Source organism: Megalobrama amblycephala, linkage group LG5, assembly GCF_018812025.1.
Source record: "Megalobrama amblycephala isolate DHTTF-2021 linkage group LG5, ASM1881202v1, whole genome shotgun sequence".
Taxonomy (NCBI): Eukaryota; Metazoa; Chordata; class Actinopteri; order Cypriniformes; family Xenocyprididae; genus Megalobrama; species Megalobrama amblycephala.
Genome location: NC_063048.1, coordinates 20,344,353 through 20,366,747, shown reverse-complemented (window position 1 = coordinate 20,366,747; position 22,395 = coordinate 20,344,353). Strand labels below are relative to the sequence as shown.

General features: G+C 35.1%; 3 protein-coding genes across 4 annotated transcripts in view; 1 reads left to right on the top strand and 2 right to left on the bottom strand.

Moving 5' to 3' along the window:
* Positions 1 to 791: 791 nt before the first annotated feature.
* nphp1 (nephronophthisis 1) lies at positions 792 to 13,109 on the bottom strand. Its single transcript, XM_048191125.1, has 20 exons — positions 12,862 to 13,109; positions 12,690 to 12,754; positions 12,515 to 12,575; positions 11,155 to 11,276; positions 10,760 to 11,006; positions 10,559 to 10,660; positions 8,897 to 8,982; positions 8,643 to 8,685; positions 8,111 to 8,195; positions 7,836 to 7,930; positions 6,622 to 6,750; positions 5,885 to 5,959; positions 5,294 to 5,404; positions 4,169 to 4,251; positions 3,995 to 4,071; positions 3,766 to 3,868; positions 2,982 to 3,094; positions 2,725 to 2,798; positions 1,301 to 1,345; positions 792 to 1,182 (listed from the first exon to the last, which is right to left on the bottom strand). The coding sequence occupies exons 1-20, from the start codon at positions 12,925 to 12,927 to the stop codon at positions 934 to 936; spliced, it is 2,031 nt and encodes a 676-aa protein (XP_048047082.1). The 5' UTR covers positions 12,928 to 13,109; the 3' UTR covers positions 792 to 933.
* A 1,898-nt stretch (positions 13,110 to 15,007) lies between these two features.
* On the bottom strand, positions 15,008 to 15,640 carry LOC125268717 (mitoregulin-like). Its single transcript, XM_048191124.1, has 2 exons — positions 15,344 to 15,640; positions 15,008 to 15,263 (listed from the first exon to the last, which is right to left on the bottom strand). The coding sequence occupies exon 1, from the start codon at positions 15,541 to 15,543 to the stop codon at positions 15,373 to 15,375; it is 171 nt and encodes a 56-aa protein (XP_048047081.1). The 5' UTR covers positions 15,544 to 15,640; the 3' UTR covers positions 15,008 to 15,263; positions 15,344 to 15,372.
* Positions 15,641 to 18,594: 2,954 nt separating this feature from the next.
* The window catches only part of ttbk1b (tau tubulin kinase 1b), a 32,994-nt gene continuing 29,193 nt past the window's right edge, over positions 18,595 to 22,395 (top strand). The window contains exons 1-3 of one of the 2 annotated variants that reach the window (XM_048191121.1): positions 18,595 to 19,045; positions 20,611 to 20,695; positions 21,748 to 21,891. In XM_048191121.1, coding sequence (XP_048047078.1) covers positions 21,784 to 21,891 — 108 coding nt within the window. In that variant the 5' untranslated portion in view covers positions 18,595 to 19,045; positions 20,611 to 20,695; positions 21,748 to 21,783. The remainder of the gene's footprint in view (positions 19,046 to 20,610; positions 20,696 to 21,747; positions 21,892 to 22,395) is intronic. The other variant, XM_048191122.1, reaches the window with a different exon arrangement.

Genomic DNA, 22,395 nt, shown 5'->3' with positions numbered 1-22,395 from the left:
CTGATTGAAATTATATCATGTTTAATAACATTCATGTAATTTCCTACTTGTGTTAGCAGCTTGTAATGTTAAACAGTAGCTTGCCTGCAGTTTTGCTACTGATTGTAAATTATAAGTAGTTTTGTGACTCTTATTGATCAGCCTCTACATGGATATTGGGGAAACATGTCCACTCATTGTCTATGGTGGTTGCAGAACTATTTGTGAATACATTCAGAAACATGTTATGTGTGAGCAGCTGACTTATATAATACAGTATAAGAAGACAAAACTCTCAGTTGGCATGCAAGACACCTCTTCCCATCAGTGATAATACTATAATTTTTCAGAACAATTAATGCTGATTCATGTCTCCATCTTTGTAAATATCTGACACCACACCTCGGAATGGCTGGGTGAGGCAGTGTGTCAGACGCAGAGAATGGGAACTAGTTTCTAAGTGTGCAAAATGTTTTATAGGAGTGGCATGTGTTTAAACAGTCTTCTGTTAAAGATGGAGGGGTGTGTACTTAAACCGTGCAGTCATGTGTATGTGTGAGAAACAATAAGAAAAAGAAAAAGGGAGGAGTTGTACTCAGGAGGTGTGGCACTTAAAAAATAGGCCACTATTTAAGGTACAGGCAGTCATGGGATGCTTTACAAATCCATGGAAGAAGGAAACACTCACTCACACACACACACACACACACACAAACAAACACAAACACACACACACACACACACACACTCACAGTATGTTTGCCACACTTTCCTCATAAACATAACTATGAATAAGCTTTCTGGCCAGGGAGTGAAAGATTAAACTGTTTTATTTGTATTTTTAATATTTAAATACATTTTAAAATGACAAAAAAAAAAATACAATTTTAACATTTTCCTTTGACATTGGACACTTATCTTTTGGAGGACCATGTGATAGGTCAGTCTCTAGACTCAGTGCTGGGCTCTGCTGATGAGGTCATAGGTGACCTGTGTGATGTCAAAGGCTTGATGTGAGCATTGGGAGGACAGCATAGTTTCTACTGCGATTTTTTGGGAAGGGCTGTATATGATACGAGCACGTTGAGACTCCACTTCCTCGTCCGCCCAGCAGGGAGCGGGCATCTCCGCAGAGTATAACAATTGAAATACACTGCCCATATAAATCCTCACAAACATCTGCTTTAACACATTGATATCCCTCTGCAAGACACAGAAACACATTGTATGCAAACAGCATGAATAAACACTTTAAACACTTTATGAATGAACATCCTAGTACTGTGGCAATTGTGTCACACACAATCACATACACCTTTACCTTATCGGATCTTCTCAGGTTACTCTCTGATTCGGTCCATGATTTCTGTAAAATTAGGTTCAAGTTTAATACATTTTATAACATCTACTCCGTATTATAATCCCATGTATGTGATGGTACAGTTTTGTCCTCAGAAGTTAATTTAACCTTAAAAAAAATGAGCCTTTGGTTATGTCCTAAACTGGAAAATCAATAAAATATAAATAAAATAATTTAAATAATAATATATTTTATAGTTACATCTAATATTCCATTTTATTTAAAATAATTAATAATTTAACATACTATTAGTATTAAGTAATAATAATTATTATAAGTAATAATTACTTATTACCAGTGTTGGGGAAACTTACTTTTAATAGTAATGCCTTACAATATTGCATTACTCCCTAAAAAAGTAACTTATTGCATTAGTTACTTTTTTTATGGAAAGTAATGCATTATGTTACTTTTGAGCTACCCTTTTTTCACCTGGACTAGGCTTGCTTGTTTGTTTGTTTTTTTAATAACAAAAAAAAAAAAATTCTATTTTTGGCCAATTTAGACTAAAAGTGAAATGTATCAGGTTGACGGAAATGCAAATTTGTGCCTGTACAGTTGAGGGTGCAGCTCAAACAAACCTTTCAGCTGTGCTGCCTTCTGGATTGCAAGAATAGGATGCAGGAGAAGAAAGTTTAACACTTCTAAAGCCCTGGGTATACTTCGTTTTGAACGCACAGCCTTGCAAAGTATACTTTACTGGACTCGTACGCAAATACAGGCGTTCGACGCATGCACAGTTTTGAGCAATCTTTCACCACGAGTTACAACACATGTAAATATATTTGTATTCTTTCATGCTAGAGTTGTACAAATAAGGGTTTTTTCTAACCTCTTCGCACAATCTGTAGTTTATATAGGCCTCCACTGTCGCTGTAGCTTGCATGCGTTCCGGTATGTTTTGTTTATGCAGGACTACCTTGTAAATCGACGCCCCCAGGGCACATGCTTGTGGATAAACTAATTTCTGCAAAAAAAAAAATTGTTTGCGCATGTGCAACCTGCACGTACAAAGTACAGTTCTGATGACGAAATTCGCGTCATGTGCACTGTACTTTACTTCTTACTTAAAAAAAGAAATCTGATTATGTAACTCCAGTTACTTGTAATATGTTACCCCCAACACTGCTTATTAAATCATTTATATTTAGTAATTCTTATTAATTCATATAATTATTATATTTAATGATAATACATATTTAATAATAAATCAATTTAATAATTTAATATAATGTTTTAATAAATTCTAAAAATGCAAAAAGGGTTGAAGTTAGACTGTAGTTACTATACTTACATTTATATATATAGAAATGAAAATAAAAGTTTATGGTGTGTTCTCATTTAGTAAATGCTAAGTAAACATGTGTTTATGTGACCAGTCTCACCCTAAACGCATCCATCAGGTCTGGCTGATCTAGAACATCAGGGAAGGAGGCTAGAACTGAGCTGCAGATCAGATCTAGGATGCAGAACACAAAACCAGGCTAAAGTCATTTACATTCACTTTTACATTCTCATTTCCATTTATATGTATGTTTTGCATTTACATTTGCTTTCATGCCAGACCCTTGGGCACAGGAACCTTAGATACACATCAAGACAAAACTACGTAAATCCAACGGAATGTGTATGTGTGCGTTACCTGCATTACACATGGTTACTCTGTCCAGTAGAAGAGCATCAGCGAGTATTTGCCTGTATGTTGCCAGGAGGTGGACTGTGGACAGACTTCCTACTATAGTGTCTGGCAGCAGACTTATGAAACATTTAGGAAAAGAAATATTTAGATACAAGAACATAGTTGCTTTTTCATGAATAATAAAAAAACAATATGAAATCCTACAGTTGGCAATAAAAATCAAAGTATCCATACTACCGTTTGAAAGTTTGGGGTTAGTACGATTTTTCTAAAAGACGTTAATACTTAAATTCTGCAAGGATGCATTAAATTGATCAAAAGTAATAGTAAAGACATTTATAATGTTACAAAAAATTTCTAGTTCAAATAAATGCTGTTCTTTTGATGTTTCTATTAATCAGAAATTCCTGAAAAAAATTTTATTATGGTTTCCACAAAATTATTAAGCAGCACTGTTTTCAACATTGATGATAATAAGAAATGTTTCAGCAAATTAGAATGATTTCTGAAGGATCATGTGACACTGAAGACTGGAGTCATGGCAGATGAAAATTCAGTTTTCCAATCACAGGAATAAATTACATTTTATAATATATTTATATATATATAATATTTTAAAATATATTCAAATAGAAAGTTATTTTATATTGATATTTCACAATATTACTGTTTGTACTGTACTGTATTTTCAATCAAATAAATGCAATCTTAGTGGGCATAAGAGCATCAAAAACATAAAAAATTCTTCTGAACATGAATGTATACTCTAATGTGAAGGCATTCTTACTTCAGAAGCAGTCTGCTGCGTGTGTTTACTGATTTGATCTTAACAACAAGTTTAGGCATCTTCCTGGACAGCAACATCTGCTGAAACACACCAGTAGGATAACCTGAAGAGAGGAGAGGAGAGGAGAGGAGAGGAGAGGAGAGGAGAGGAGAGGAGAGGAGAGGAGAGGAGAGGAGAGAATAACTTGTGTGTGACAGAGTGTGTGTGTATTTTTGTGAGAGAATGTTACCTCTCTTGGTAGATGTGGTATCCATATCAGTGTCTCTCTCAAATGGTGTGCCACCATGAATAGTGAGCTCTTGTGTCCTGCACACATGCGTATAGTTTGTGAGCAAGTATGTAATGAAACAATGGAACTATTAATGTGCGTCAATCATATTGTAATAAGTGAATGTGTGTGTACCGTAGAGCAATGGGGGCTCCACTTTCATCAAGCAGTTTAAGGAATGCCCAGCCACAGCTGAGGTCTCCTCTCTCTCCTGTGGACTGAAACAGAGCGCATACATTTTTACCCCAGCAGAATTACTGAAAAAAAATCTCTCATGTTGTTTCAAAACTGTTTGACTTTCTTTCTTCTGTGAAACTCGAAAAAAAAGAAAAAGAAAAAAGATCTTTTTGAGAAATGTCTCAATGTTTTTTGCTCATACAATGGAAGTCAATGGGCTCCAATGTTGTTTGGTTCCCAAAGTTCTTAAAAATATCGCAGAACAAAGAAAGTCACGCAGGTTTGGAACAATGTGAGGGCGAGTAAATGACAGATTTTTTTCATTTTTGGGGTGAATAATCTCTTTAAAGAGAACCTATTAAGCTTTTTTACACTTTCAACTTTCTTTAGTATGTAATGTTTCTGTTTAGGCATGAAAATGGACTGCAAAGTTACAAAGCACAAAGTCCACTCAAAATTTAGTTATTTTCTATATCAGTAAGCATTGTTTCTAAACTCCTTGAACCACCTTGATTGTAGTCTTGAGTTTTCTTCTGGTAACATACACATCATAATATCCCCCATTTAAATAATACCCGCCAAAGGAATAAGCAAAAAAAGGGGCGATGCCAGATTGAGTTGCATTAGTAGTGTGTTAAAAACTCACTGTTGTGGTAAGGGGCGTGACATTTCTGACATTTCACACTTAAAGCGGTTGACCAATCACAACTCGTTGGTCCAAATGACCAATCAGAGCAATGTGCTTTCCAGAAGGAGGGACTTCATAGAGACAGAAACTAAACAGAGTTACTGACAAACTGGGAAGAGGTGCTGCAACAATGTAAAAACTGTGAAAAATAATGATGTTTTTTGAACATTCAAGCATTAAACCTATTTTAGTAGACCCCCAAAACAAAATCAAGACTTTGTAAAAGGGCATAACATGGCCTCTTTAATAGAGATCGTTGTGTGTATTCATGGAAATATTTAAGAGGGTAAGAGAAACGGGTTCTTTTGTCTTTCTGAGGTTAGATCGAGTTGGGTGGTACTGCCATATGACTGTTTAAATGATAAGAATGATTCTTGCAATAAACTTCTGCTCACATTTCTTATGTAGGTTACACCCAATTCAAACAGAATTCCAAGATCAGGAGATTCAGAGTCACAACGCAGAAAACAGTCTCCATCCAGTAGACAGGGAAGCATCCCAGTCATCTACAATACACACATACAGGAATAAATACAAAATGACAAACTGTTAGATTACAGAACTGTATTGCAGATTATATTATCAGTATAAAAATTTTAGTGAAAAGTTTAACTGAAAAATTAACATGAATTTTAGAATGGTTTTGTATTTGGCTTGTCCCTTTTTTGCCTGTTTTACACAAACTTTACAACCATTTTGTGAATCATCTGTGATTCAATAGAAGCAAGAACATCTGACAGTTTGTACAAAGAGTCACATGATCAATATCACATACTTACTTCTTTGCTTACTGACCTAGACGTAGTGCAAAACCTTAAATATGTCTTATTAATTGTAATTTACAACATTTCTTTGTTTCAAAATTGTTAAATCTTTTAAGATTGTAAGATTTTAACCTTTAATTAGATTTTATATAGCATATTTTTTATGTGGCCTCAGACTTTTGGGCACGTGTTTACGTGTGTTTAAATGTACTTTAGTCTTACCCGTGGAGAAAAACTCCAGGTCTTTGGGCTCTTGGGGTTGTAAGTGGCTCTGACTGTGTGAATGTTACTCAAAACCTGATTTTAAAGTAAACATAACAGGTGGAAAAGAGAGAGAGAGAGAGATAGAGAGAGAGAAACAATGGAACCATGTACACCGGTTTACAATAAACGTTGGGAAGACAAAAGGGTTTTGAATGTGCGTTATAATTGTTCTGCCATTTACAATGACTTAATTGACTCATTCAGAAATGTCAAAGAAAAGATGAACTGTGCACAGTGAATGTAGGACATTACACAATAATACTCCACTTATTTCCTATAAACATGCACCTCTACAGAATATTTTAAATTCTTGATAAGTAATCAAACAGAATTAATTTTTATGGTGTACAGAAAAAAATCCAGAGTTGCGAAAGACAAATACTTCCCAGACACCAAGGAATAAAATGATTTAATTGTTTACACTCAAGACTCAAATATGCCATCAAGTATTGTACACTCATGCTTTTGGATTGAAACTGTTTTAATTCAGGCAGCCCAGCCATTAATCCCATGATGCATTGTTATTTGTTTTTTTTGGTTCAAATGGTTCCACCCTAATTACTGTTCCACATGAGTAACACATGATGTCAGAATCATTACTCAAGCTTTTCCATTTGTATGTAAATATCTCTCTTTTAAGATCATAAAGGGGCAATCATTCTGGTTATAGGTCCACCAGTATGTGTGTGTGTTACCTGGGTTCCGTTAAAAGCACAGAGCCGAACGTGCCTGCTGAGCACCTGCAACCCGACCCCGGGGGGTGGGATCATTCTACAACTCCACAGGGTCAGGGTTAAACTCACTCTAGACGGGCGCCCGTGAACCTGGACGCACACACAAACACATTCCTTATACATTTGTGGCCAAAAGTGATGTAGGGTCATTAAAAACCCCTTTGACGAGTTTGATTAAGCCATCAAAATATGAGGAAGATATGTTATATTTTTTGAAATATGAGGGAAGAACAAAAAATCTAATTAGTTAAGGTATTTATCTGACAAAATTATTTTTTTAAAGGTGCCCTAGATTCACAATTTGAATTTACCTCGGCATAGTTGAATAACAAGAGTTATGTAACAGTCGGGGTGTACGCCCCAATATTTGCATATGCCAGCCCATGTTCCCAACATTATGAAAGGCATTAGACAAGGGCAGCCAGTAACGTCTGGATCTGCACAGGTGAATCATCAGACTAGGTAAGCAAGAACAACAGCGAAAATGGCAGATGAAGCAATAATAACTGACATGATCCATGATTACATGATATTTTTAGTGATATTTGTAAATTGTCTTTCTAAATGTTTCGTTAACATGTTGCTAATGTACTGTTAAATGAGGTTAAAGTTACCATCGTTTCTTACTGAATTCACGGAGACAAGAGCCGTCGCTATTTTCATTATTAAACACTTGCAGTCTGTATAATTCATAAACACAACTTCATTCTTTATAAATCTCTCCAACAGTGTAGCATTAGCCGTTAGCCACGGAGCACAGCCTCAAACTCATAGAGAATCAAATATAAACATCAAAATAAATACTTTACTCACATAATTCGAAGCATGCATGACAAACATCTTGTAAAGATCCATTTGAGGGTTATATTAGCTGTGTGAACTTTGTAAATGTGCTGTAATATAATCGAGAGCTCGTGTGGCAGGGAGCACGCGAATTAAAGGGGCGGCGCGCTGAAAAATCAGTGCATAGTTAATTATGCCCCAAAATAGGCAGTTAAAAAAATTAATTAAAAAAAATCTATGGGGTATTTTGAGCTGAAACTTCACAGACACATTCAGGGGACACCTTAGACTTATATTACATCTTGTGAAAAAGCATTCTTGGGCACCTTTAAAAAAAAGGGCAAACTACAGCTACAGGTCTTATTTTAGGCTTTATTTTTTAGCTCTGCTACCTTGCCTGTGTCTGGGTCCATATGGAGATCTTTAAAGGAGAGCTGTGATTGGCTAAGCTTGGGCTGAATGAAGTGACTTGCTCTGTAAGATGTCCCTGCTCAACAAACACACATACAAACTGTACAATGTATAATACAAGTATAATAGATTATTATAAAATATGAATTATTACCAGATGTTATAATATAATGTAGAATAAATCACACAAACTGCATTATAGGTAACTAAGCTTCCATCTATAGGTTTTGCAAAATATAGAGACACAGATAGTGACCTTCCTCTAGGAGTCTGGAGAGAGTGGAAGGTCTGAAGCCTGGAGGGATGGCACCCATCGCTGACAGCACATCAGTAGCATCTATCTGCAGACACAACACACAATAATATATTATAAAAAATGGGTGCATTAATATTTTGGTTATTAAAGTCGGCATAATAATGGAAGTTGCGATAGACTTTTCTTCCCTATTATGACATATATCTGAGTAAAATGGCTTCTCAAACAAGAAAAAAAATGTAGGGCGTGACTTGATTCTGACATTGGGTATTCAATGAATCACTGTGTTTTGCTAATGCTGAGATCTCATGTGAGTGACAGGTTGTCCCGCCCCCATGCCGATAAACACGTCATCAGAGAAGAGAAAAGGGTAAGTTATTTTAATTAAAGATTACAAGGGCACATTAATTTAAAAAAATGATATGCATCGATAAAATATTTATAATAAATACTGCAATATTCCATTTTAAAAAAATTGTCCATTTTGATTTCATGTTGACTTTAAGGGTGTAATTATCTAAACAGAATATACCTCAGTAACAGCCTTCCGGATTGTGTTCCAGTTGGATGTTTTGCTAGTTGGAAAAGAGATTAAAGTATTTAATAATTTTCTTTAATAATGACTGCATTAACTCAAACTTATGTTTAATTCCTTTCAACTGAAACAAAACTATTGTGAGCTATAGTAACTGCTCTTTAATAAAGAAAAAAGCACATTCATGCAACAAAAACACAACAGAATGTGAAAACAATGCTGCTATCTAGTGGAGAGAGAGGGAATATCACCTGGACGTTATGTCAGACTCCTCCGGTTCCTCCTCACTCTCCCCCTCATCTTCATTCTCTCTCTCACTATCCTGCGGAGAAGACATCTGAAAATGCACAGTTAAAATACATTTACAGATCTACTTCATCCATGTTAATTATCTAAACACAGAGTCTGATTTGCTATCTGATTGCAAACTGTTTTGCATTAAATTTGAATTAATTTGATTTTGATTTCATTTAATTAATAAGAATTTTTATAAAAGTGCACAAGCTACACCAACCCCTAACTGTTCTGGAATATGATTCAGACAAAGTAAAAGTACAATATAAATACACTTAAACTGCATAATGTAAACATCTCAATAAAATCCATAAGACATTATAAATAAATAATATAATATAAATAATATAAGATTTCAAATGCGGTTTTTCCTCTAATCTTCATGTCCAAATTTACACTAAATAAACTGACAAAACAAAATGCTGATAAACTTGTTTATATGCCAAGCATTTAAAGGTCCCGTTCTTCGTGATCCCATGTTTCAAACTTTAGGTAGTGTGTAATTTTGTTGTTAGAGTATAAATAAAATCTGTAAAATTTTAAAGCTTAAAGTTCAATGCCAAGCGAGATATTTTATTTAACAGAAGTCACCTACATCGAACGGCCAGTTTGGACTACATCCCTCTACTTCCTTCTTTAATGACGTCACTAAAACAGTTTTTTGACTAACCTCCGCCCACAGGAATACACAAGAGTTGCGTTTGTAGAGTGTGTTTGTCGCCATGTCGTCGAAACGCTGTTATTTTCATCCCGCAGTCCAATCACCGGGTCTGATTCCGGCTCAAATTGATAGGGTAAAATTAAAGACATGTTTACAATAACACTGAGCGCATGCATCTCCACGTTATGGTAAGAGGCGTGACCTTTCCGGGGAAGATTCGCTAAGCTGCTGTCGAATCACAACACAGGAACCGCTGACACAATCAGAACTTGTTACGTATTTCTGAAGGAGGGACTTCATAGAACAAGGAAGTCATCAGCCCGTTTTTATGACAGTGGAAACAGCGGTATACAGATAAGTAAATTATGTGAAAAATACTGCGTTTTTTTATACGCGAAACATGAACACATGTTATATTGCACACTATAAACACAATCAAAGCTTCAAAAAACCACGAAAAACGGGACCTTTAAATATTATCTCACTAAGACATATTATTGGGAGATATATAGCTACAAATGATATTTATATGCATTTCATGGAAGTAGTTATAAAAATCCCATTGATTAACATTACAAGCTATTAAAATTGCATATTATTTTTGGCCATACAAATATCAGCAACTGCACCAAAGGCACATATTTGCTACTGAATAAAACTGATTTATTTTTCCCCACCTTGAGTATGAGCTCCATATTCTCCTATATCAGACTATATGAGCCATAAATGCTTGATGTATCAAATATGATACTCAACAAAAAACACAAATGTAATTTGTTGTCCATTTCAAACAAATTAGATTTTTCTGACTATTATTTCATATGTCAGGCTTTACAGGCTTTACCATTTATGGTGTTCCCCAACAATAAAAACACTGTTTGAGCCATTTATATGACCTTACATGCTATCAAATAATTACATGTAAACACTCACTGAGTGTCTGTGATATTATACAGACCTTCAGAAAGGTTTTAGGCACCAGGCCCTTTTGACCATTTGAGTTTTGAGCCAGCCACCATCCATCCTTGTTCTTAGAGAGAACTTTCAAAACCTCTCCTTTCTGAAACAACACAAAAAAATAAAGACACATTTCTCAGTGCAAGAAAATAACTTAAATTCAAGTATTTAGCAACTAGAAAAAAGATACTAAGATTATTACTTGGATGCTGAGGTCCCCTTCTTCTTCTCCTGTAAACGCACTAATAGCAACATAGGAAACAGGTCCCTGTCCTGTGCTAGTTTGACCGATTTCTGTATCCTCGTCATGACTGTCAGCATCATCATCATCATCATCATCATCATGCACTTCTTCATCTGCATCTTCATCCTCAGAGCTCTCATCTTTTTCATCACTATTTTCCTCATCGCTCTCCTGTTCTGTCTGGGAAGAACTAGGTCCGGCCATCCTATGGCCAGGAAACAAAGACTGTAGTACTGTTTGGAAAAACTTCTCAGAAGCATAAAGGTAAATCTAAATATGGTTTAATGGTTTGTGTAATAGAATGCAAGAAAAGGCTGTAAGTTCTGTTAGAATTATTGGATGAGTTTACATACTCATCATCCTGAGGCTGCAGCTGAAAAGCTAGAGACTGTAGACGCTCATGTAAAGTCAACAAACGCTTCTCCTCGTCCCTCTTACACTGGTCATAGTTCCCCACTGGAGCCGGCTCATCTGCCTGCACATGAAATAATATATATATATATATATATATATATATATATATATATATATATATATATATATATATATATATATATTTCTCTAATAAAATAATTTAATAATTTCTAAAATAAATGAATAAAAATAAATAAATTTGCAATTATAGATAACAATTATGCAGCTACTGTGTGATGTAACTCCATGAAATTTATTAAGCACTTCTACTGGAAACACAGATTTATGTATATATATATATACAAAGCTGGGTAGATTACTTACAAATTGTACTGATTCCAAATTAGATGACATAAATTGCAGTTAATAACGTAATCCATTACATTACATAATTATGGTAATGTAATCTGACTACTTTTTTGATTACTTTTAGATTACTTTTGACTAAACTCTGTGTGTTCATGAGGAGTTGATTAGACATGCAATGCTGCAATGTTTAGAAAAAACTTTTTAAAAGTGAAATGATTTCTGTAAATCCAGTGATCAAATGCTGTGTGGGTCTCAGTTTTCAGTGATAGTCACATGGTCTGTCTGTGCAATTCCACAAACCTGGAAGACCTTCTGAATATATATAAGCAGTAGACTTTTTTGGAAAGAAAAATTTCAAATACCAAAAAAAAAAAAGTAGTGGGGAGAATCAATGAATTTGGAATAATTTACTGCCATTGAGGGAATAACATGTAATCAATAAAATAGTAACTGTAGTCTAGGGCTGCAACGATTAATCGTGATTAATCGTTTGCAAAATAAAAGTCTGTGTTTACGAAATATATATGTGTGTGTTCTGTGTATAATAATTATGTATATATAAATACACACACATTCATGTACATATTTAAGAAAAAGTTTATATTTATATATAAAATATTTATGTTTATATGTAATATAAAATATATATAAATATATATTTATAATACATGCATATATTTCTAAACTTTATACCTGTATGTGTGTGTATTTATATATACATAATTATTATACACAGAACACACACATATTACGTAAACACAGACTTTTATTTTGCAAACGATTAATCGCGATTAATCGTTGCAGCCCTACTGTAGTCTGATTACGAGTATTTTGAAATGTAATATAACCTAATTAATTAATTTTTGGAATCTGATTACGTAATCCAGATTACATGTAATCAGTTACTACCCAGCACTGTATATATTTATATATCAATTCGTGTAAGATGTATTGACAATCCAAGTTCACAGACATGAATAGAGATATTACTTTAGATAATTTCTTCAGAGTATTCATAATTTCCTCCACTGCGCGCTGTAACTCTTTGCACCTGAAATACAAACAGCATTACAAATCACTTTGGATATATGTAGAAATCAAAGTACTCGTTATTCAACCAAGTTTATGTAAACGTTGAAAAACAACAGATAGAAGTCTTCTGTACCTCTCAAATGTCTCAGTCCTATCTGACGCGTCTGGTTTGGCAGCCTGCTGCACCAAAGCATCCACCTGCAGGACAAACAATAGTAGACATCTAATGTTAAATCCATAGACAGTAAAAAAAAAATCTAATGCGCACTAGCAAACGAACAAACATTCGCTCCGGTCATATCAACCTTTCTCTTGATGTCATCCGTCTCTCGTTGGACCGTCTGAAGTGGTCCTCTCCTTTTCGGAGGCATTTTCTATTTGTCTTCAACACAATATGACAACAAGTTTGATCATATACGATATTTTAAGTCACTCGTGCTCAGATCTACTGAAACAAAACGCAACGGCGACGCCATGAAAGACGCTCCGGAAAAGTTGCTAGGATACATTTACACGGCGCTGTTGTTACCTCATCACTGCGCGCCAGAGACCAGGGAATGTAGGTTGAAATCATCTTAAGACTTATCTGTGAATTTTATTTTTGAAACATATTTTATCTGCTAAATTTCATATACATAAAAGAAATTTGACTAGTCTAAACCACGTTTTAATGTTTTTATACCTAAGTCCTTTAAAAATCAATAAAAACAAAAATCTACTATTTGCTAAAGAGTTAAATATAATTGAAGAGTAAGAAGTCATTAATTTATTTTTTTGGTTGTTATATCTTAAACAAATCCACGATTCATCTGTGATTTGTATGCTGTTTTAATTAAATAGGAGTGGTGACTGATTAAAGTGAGGTAAAGTGAGTGGTAAAGCGTAATACATAAAAATAGGATAACAGAAAGCATTTTCTAAGTCGTTTTTGCATGTATATTCATTATAAACTCGTTTTGTGATACAGAAAACCTTAGAGGACCTAAAATTCCTGCAGTACAGTTACATTATGACAGAACCTCCTGCTTCTGCTGTGATTGTCTAATCTGGTAAAACAGGTTTCCTGGAAAAACAAATGGTGATCACTGCAGAGCCACATGGACGTCGAGGATTGAACATGATATAGTCCAGCTCCACCTCTATGGATATAATGGGTGGAGGGACAGAGTTACAGTCTATGGTTATGGGTAGGGTTAGGGTGTGGTTGGAATTCCCAGCTCCACCCATTACACCCAAATTACATCAGGAGAGGGAAAGCTCGCTGTACTTCACGCTCCACCCATGGCTCTGCCTAAATAATGTAGCCTAGTAAATAATATGCTTACTGAAAATGTCTTCCACCTCCCAGGTTTCTTTTAAGACCCACATTTAAATACATAAATCTACAAATGTGACAAAAATATTTTGTTTGTAAAACTTGAAGTGGGCTGGCAGCTCTGCCATTTAGCTAAAGGAAATGAAGTGAAAGGAAAACTATAGACTTTAACATGCAGTTTCTACATGAACAGCTTCCCTTTAAACTTGAAAATATCAGGGAATTTGAACTGTATCCAGGTCTTAAAAGTTATGTAATAAAATATTACAAGCTTGTGGAAAAGACATGGAAATTTCTATAGACCAGTGTTTCTCAACCAGGAGTCCATGGACCCCTAGTGGTCCTTGACATAATGCCAAGGGGTCCTTATAAAATATCTGAATATGAATTTTTGTTATTTTGTCATTTGACATGTTCCCATAAAAGAAGAGGATAATAAATGTATAACTGACGAAATGACTAAATATAGAACAAGTCAACTACACATTAAAATCCCTAGAAATAAATCAACTCTGCTCAGAGTACATTTGGTCCCTCTCTAAATAGTGTTAAAGTAATACTGAAACAGAGTTAAAGTTAATGAGATAATAATGCAATTAATAAGGATGTTTTGTGTTTCTCTTTTCTTTAGTGATTCTGCTTGTTAACAGCAGGTGTTCATCACTAATGTACAATCACCACTTAATTAATTGCTTAATTATCTCGTTAACTTTGACTCTGCTTTAATGTTATTTTAACACTATTTAGAGAGGGACCATATGTACTCTGAGCAGAGTTGATTTAACTCTGGAGATTTTGCTGTGTAACGTAGTAGTAAATTATACTTGATTGCATTTGGTCGTCACAAAGGCATTAGCTACTGATACCAATGAAGCCAATTTTATTCTGGGGTCCTTGAGGATGGTTCCAAATATGACGGAGGTTCATTACTCAAAAAAGGTTGAGATTCAATGCTATAGACAATATAAATAAGCAAAGATGTCCCAGTAACACATTTCTTGGTTTGAAGTTCTGTCAGTTCAATGAATAAAGGAAATATAGTTGCTCACTTTTCAGCTTACATTTGTTGGATATGTCTCAAAAGTGAGCTAAATGTGACAATGTGCATATTAGTTTTTATATTGAGTCAACAGTTATTAAAATATTTCAATTTATTTGAACTGCCACAGACAAGGAGAAAGCACAGACATGGTAACAGTGTGATTTATGGCTTTAACAAAAATTAAGGAACACCTTTAAATACAACATTTTGCTCAGTGTTTAAAGTCCTTGAAAGTTGTATTGCTTTTCTCCAGCCTGTCTTTGATCCCAGGCTTGTTCCTGTTGAGCGCTCTGAAGTGCTGCTACAGACTCATTCTGTTTGTGAACTCAAGGCCTTGATGACCAAAGGTACTAGAAAATGAAAGAGCAAACCGGTTACAGCGAACAACGTAAGCCATTTATTCTAAAATTCTGAAAGGCGCATGTCTCACCAGGTCGGTTGCGTGATAACTTGTATCTGTCATGACAGGTCTAGCTTCTTCTGTGTTTCTGCGAGTTTGTCCTGCAACCGCTTTTTCCGCCAGTCCAAGAACTTTCTTCGCATTCTGTTTGCCTGCCAGCCTGCGACAAAACCCGCCGCAAATGAAACGACTAAAGCAACCTGTAACGTCCTCTCCGACACATCGGCCATGTTCACCTCCGTTCAGCCACAGCCACAGTTGCGTTTGGAACGCAGCTGCAGGAGGAAACACGCGTGTGAACGCAATCACGTGACCTGGGGGTAACCTGCTGGGCGAGCGTGACGTCAATTTGTAGGCCAACTAAAGTAGCCTAAGACTACATCGACCACAACGATAAGCGTTGTAGGTCTTGTTTAGAAAACACTTCTGCTCCAAAATACGACTGTGCGCAATAGATAGGCTACTTTTCACAAAAAAGAGGAAAAAAATAGAGAGCGATTGATAACGGCAGTCAGAAGAGAGAAAGATGTCATTTTTACCGTCACTCCCTCACAGTAGCGCTAACTAGTAATATAATACAAAGTAGGCTATAGTCTTATAAATGTACATACGTTTTTAAAAAAATGAAAATATAAAAAACTTTGCAGGATTGACGATATTGATGACCGTTAAAACGCGTCATCACAGTATGTGAAAAGGGTCAAAACAAGAAATGTTAGCCACAGAAACCAAAAACCCATTAGAAATTTCAGGAGGTAAATTGCATATGTAACTTATCTTCTGGAGTTTAAAACGTATCCACTAACTAAAAGTTGAATATGTCTGGTATGGAAAGGCATTTTTTTGGCATTTTTTTTTTATCATTTGACTTTTGTAATGTCTGTGGTCTGAGGAAGGGAGATAAGAGACATGGCTACATCAATAGGGTGAACTGCAAAAGTGAACCAGTTTTTGGTAGATAGACTATGTTATGGAGGACTGATAAAAGCAATGCTTTCAGCCTTGTTTGTTTTTGTAGTGCCACAACCCCAAAACACATTAAAATAATATTTGATGTAATTTAAAGGTGCCCTAGAATTAAAAATTGAATTTATCTTGGTTCAGTACATGGAAATGTCATACAGTGAGTCTCAAACACTGTTGTTTCCTCCTTCTTATATAAATCTCATTTGTTTAAAAGACCTGTGGCGAACAGGCGAATCTCAACATAACACCGACTGTTACGTAACAGTTGGGATCATTAATATGTATGATGACCCCAATATTTGCATATGCCAGCCCATGTTCAAGGCTTTAGACAAGGGCAGTCAGTATTAATGTCTGGATCTGTGCACAGCTGAATCATCAGACTAGGTAAGCAAGCAAGGACAACAGCGAAAAATGGCAGATGGAGCGATAATAACTGACATGATCCATGATATCATGATATTTTTAGTGATATTTGTAAATTGTCTTTCTAAATGTTTCGTTAACATGTTGCTAATGTACTGTTAAATGTGGTTAAAGTTACCATCGTTTCTTACTGTATTCACGGAGACAAGACTGTCGTTATTTTCATTATTAAACACTTGCAGTCTGTATAATTCATAAACACAACTTCATTCTTTATAAATCTCTCTAACAGTATGTAATGTTAGCTTTAGCCACGCATCATAGCCTCAAACTCATTCAGAATCATATGTAAACATCCAAATAAATACCATACTTATGCGATTAGACATGTTGCATGACAAACACTTTGTAAAGATCCATTTTGAGGGTTATATTAGCTGTGTGAACTTTGTTTATTCTCTTTAAGGCAAGCGCAAGCTCCGTGGGCGGGGAGCATGAGCATTTAAAGGGGCCGCAGCCTAAATCGGCTCATATTTAATGATTCCCCAAAATAGGCAAAAAAATCTATGGGGTATTTGAGCTGAAACTTCACAGACACAATCAGGGGACACCTTAGACTTATATTACATCTTTTAAAAAGACGTTCTACGGCACCTTTAAATGTAATTTGATGCAATTGTTGATCATGTTTAGCTTGATAGATCATCTTGGACCAAAAACTGACCAGCAGTCCAGCTAGAATCCAAGTTATCAGAAGTGTAACCCTTAAGCTATCATTGTTATGTTTCATTAATTAGATTTTTCATTTGTCAGTAAATTTTCCATGTGTTTGCTGAGATCAGATAGATGTGGAAGCATGCCCTTACGGGACAAAATTATATGGGAATATACTGCAAAATATAATGCGATATATTACATAATAAATTTCAGTATATGGGAAATGCTTATATTTTTCAATATACTGCAATATTTGCATTGACCATGTATGGCTATATATTGATATATATAAATGAAGACAAAAATAGCATTACATTCATAAAGTTTTATCCTTTATTGTGTACATATATTGCACATACAGGTTCCCATATAAATGTGAACGTATTGTACACACATATATACACACATTCATGGAATGAGTTACAATCAGTGGATACAACAGACTTCTAGCTCCCAGCATGCTTTGCTTCTGACTGTTAAAGGAGAGTAAATGTTAAAATGAAGTGCTATTTCATGTGTTTTGCTCAATATTGATATGGGGGAGATCTGTTAGTGTTTAAAGTTGTATTATTTTGGAATTTAAAAGGTTTTCTGGTATGTGTGAGTTTTTGGGGTTACCATTGAGCTAAAGAGTAGAGCCTGTGGTTAGGTTTATGATTGGCTGAACACCATTAAGATTATAAAAACTTTATTTAAAAAGTAATGGCTGTGCATGCTATAGTACAGTGATAGTCTCTTTGGTAGAAACTTTAGTAAATGCAAGTGTGCTTTTGTTAACTAACTTGAATATATGAAACATTTAAAATGTAAATAATTATAAAATATAAGAAATGTGTTACATAATATATTTTACCATATGTGTTTATACTGCATGAGTAAATATATCTGCAATATATTATGCATGCAGTACCATATCTAATCACATATAAATCTATGGAGTATATTACTGAATATAAAATTACATACATTATGATATATTATTAAATATATAATCATATTTTTCAATATATGAAAAGTGGCAATTCCTTATGTATTATTCAATATATTGTAATATATTTGCGCAATATATTTTTTTGTATATTTTCAAATATACTGTTTAATCATGTAATCATTCATATATAGGGAAATATATTTTCTTTCCATAAGGGTGACCTGATGATTACAGACTGCCAGATTCAATGTTTTTTCTCTTCATATTGAAGAGAAAACATTCCTATTGTTTATTTTCTGTATTCTGAAGGGCATTTCTCAGGATCACCTTTCAAGAGCATGATAAAGACTGTGCCATTGTTCAACTAACATAATTTAAAACCAAATTCATAACATATATTTCCTTAACAACGATAAGTTTTCTTTATAATTTGTTTTGTTTTCTTTATAATTAGTAGGCCTATTAATAATAAGACGTTTCTGAAGGAATTTCCTCAATGGCTGAAGTCTGCAGATGAGGGGGATTCACGCCTTTTGGGTTGCTACGCAACAGCCGTCTTCTGTCACGCATGTGCGCGGTGCATAGTGGGAGTATCCGTGCGATGCTGAATCAGTGCAGGAGCGGAGGAGCAGAGGAGGCTGAAAATGGTGCAGCATCAACAAGGGGGAAAGGCGCATCGCTCGCGCCAACGGAATTATGCGGCTCTCCTTAAACTCTCACTTTGAGATTTTACTCCGACGACAGAAGAACAGGTTAGTAGATTGTTTTTTGTTTGCCAAGTGATTTTTTGGACAAAGCGCTGCTCAGTAGAAATCAGCTTGTCCCGTGTATGTTGGCACCTTGTCAATAGTGATGCTGCGCTGGCGCAGGTGCCCAACCGGGCACGCGAAAACAAAATCTGTCACGGTCTTGACAAACTATTAAGACACTTGGGCCCGAGTCAAAAATAGAAACTCACCCATATTTATATATATTATTTATGCTTAAGAAAAATCATGAATAATTTACATTTACATGCCACATAATGCAGCTGTACGTCAATAGCTCACGTGGCCTGTCAGTGGGAGTTGTAGTTTTTCAGAGGTGACAATGACCAATGCCGTTTATGTCTATTGTCTCATTGATGAACGACATATCCCAAAGTGCTTTTCGCTTCAGGCTCGAGCAGGGGAATGTTCTGCTGATTGTTAGACATTGCCCCAATGGACGGTGATCAATGGATGGTTTGGGGCGGGGCTTAGCCGTCAGGGCTGCTCATTGGACCAGACCGTGTTTGGGTGGGGTCCGTTCAGACGGATCCTTTGGCACTGCGGAGAAAGCTGAAGATGTCAGGAGGCTGAGCCCACGCAGTCCTGTGCTCCTGACATTTAGTTAAGTCAGAATAATGAAGTGCTGTCAGCAAATGCTTTATGCAATATGAATCTCATTATCATTTAGTTAAAGTGTAGGCTACGAGTTTTCCATGCTAACAGGTGAAGAGCCTGCTGCACCATGCGACTGAGGTTTATCCTTTGGTTCCTGCACTTGATCTAATAATTATAAAGTCAGTTTTTTTTTAACCAGGTGTCTGTGTATAAGATATACAACATAAAACACTATTAAAGACATTTCAAACCATTTGTTTGAACATTATAACATTATATAATGTAATGTATTTAATGTAAGTTATAATGTAAAAAAGTTACTATATTTTAAAAGACAATATATTTAATTTTATTGTACAATACTGAATTTTTTTTTAAGTAAAAAGTATGAATTATCTTATGATTTATAGTGAAATTCTATATTATATATAACTCTGTTATACTTGTGTTCTTGCAGTAATGAATTGTTAAAATTATTATTTTGAATAATTTATGAAATAAATAGGCGTTTCCATAATTCCTTGCATGACTGTCTCAGTTTAGATTTTATTTAGAAAGGTCATCATGCTTTTGTTGCTTATTTGTTACTTAATGTTTACTACTTGTTTAATGCGTACTATAAAAGTCATTTGATGTAATGCCATATAATTAGGGAGAGTAAAATACAATGACCATCATGACCTCCCTTAGTGCTTGTAACATCACTTTTTTATGTTTGTAAGTTCTGGCAACCACAGCTGCTAGTTTTTACTTTACATTTCCATAACATTAGTGTACATTCTTTGCATAAATGATACATTTATCTGACTTTTAAAGCATTTCCCCATTACCTTATATGTATGTTTACCTTATATGTGTTTTTGAGCAATTCATTGTATTGTAAAATAAGTCAATAGATTGGAATAATTATGTATACTGAAATGCCATCCTGATTTGCTGTTCTGAATGTTAAGGGTGGAGAATAAGACGAGGTATTCCCTAAAATACCTACATGGCTATGCATTAACTTTCTCAGATGAAGGTGTCAGAAGGGTTAAGGTGAGAGTCTTTTCAGTTTTATTAATTAGATCCATTTATAACCCATTGCATAGAGATTCCTTAGAGATTTCCTTAGAGAAAAGCTTCAATTTAGAAGGTGAGAGTGATTGTGTTTTATAACGGTAAACAGAGAGAAATGTCTGAAATGTTTTAAGGATTTAAGCATACACAGAGCATGCAAATATAAACTGGACTCAAGTCAAAAATTATCTCTGTTTCCATTTTATAAGGTTAATAAGTGCTTGTAATATAATGAGAGCGTGCTTAAGGGTGTAGTCCAGTTCTGACAGACAGGGCCTCTGTGTCTGAGCAGCTCTAGTGGATACCTGATACTCTGCAGACATTACAGAAATCTCCAAGAGGCTGTAGAGAATTTTATTCCTGTTCAGGGTCTTCGAATTTTAAGACAATTAATGATTTCAAAATTCTCTTTTGTTGTAAACAGCCTGTTCAACAATGGTTTAAGACTGTTTGAATGAATGAAATGTATGTCATTTTGACCACATTTTTGCAGTGGACGCCTTTGTATGACCTTAAAAGTGGATCATTGATTATGGAAAAAAGCCCAAGCCCAGATAATGACCTCCAGAGAAACATATGTGTGTTCCTTCTTGTGTCTGTATTGTATTCTTCATTCTGATGCTGTTATGTTGTCAGTTGTGCTGGGTTTGTGGATACTTATTTTTGCATTTAAAGCTTAAAGATGATGATTTTCCTTAAGTTTCCATTTTCAATTCATCATTATTTTATAATGTATTATTACTTTCATTTCAGGATTTAAACCTGGAAATACTCAGAAAGTTTATGTTAAAATATAGAAAAGTTATTATGTAAAATGAATGAGGAATATGAACGATTTTCCACAGTTTCATGGTCATAATCAAAATGAGAATATACCAAATACTAAAGCGTTTTCAAATCCATGTCATTTTTTCTGTTCAAATTTTCACTCAAATTATAGTTTATAATGAAAAAAAAAAAATTGTATTTGGACTCCACTGTGCAATTTTTTGGCATGCGAGTTTAGCAGTTGTGTGCACACTGTGTTTCAGGTAAATGGCAGGGTTTGGTAAAGTGCTGGCTAGCCGATGCAGTGTGTAGGGCCTGTTGTCCACGGCGACGAAAACATGAACGGGGCGGGGGAGCAGGTCGACATCCTGCCCTCCAACTGCTTGGTGAAGGAGCGCTGGAAAGTGGTAAGTGTGCATTTGTCTGTATTTAAGTGTGAGTGTGTTCGTGGAATAAAGATGCCCAAAGTTGCCTTTGTAGCCTAATCGCACAGGACAAAATGGTCCACATATGACAGCAGATGCTTTCAAATCAACTCAGTCTGGCTTCTCTCCAATATTCTCCCAAACCATTTGGTTGTGCGCCAGTTCATAGCATTTCTCCTTCAAGCAGATGTCCTCAGAAATGATTTGTGGCTGTTTTACTGTAATAATAACTTTGATGGGGATTGTGGCAGTCCTTAAAACAGAGTCTGACTCATTCGTTACTGGCTTAAACTTAATCCTGTCATAACTCATGTGATAAAGCATGTTAAAAACCAAATTTAATCAATATGTTTAGTGAATGCTACTAGAATTGAATTGCATGGAATTGAATTATATCTTTCTTGAGTTTAGTAATATGTTCAGTGATTAGAGCAGCTCAAATAACTCAGACAATCAAATTTTGTCATACAATTTATTGCATGTAAA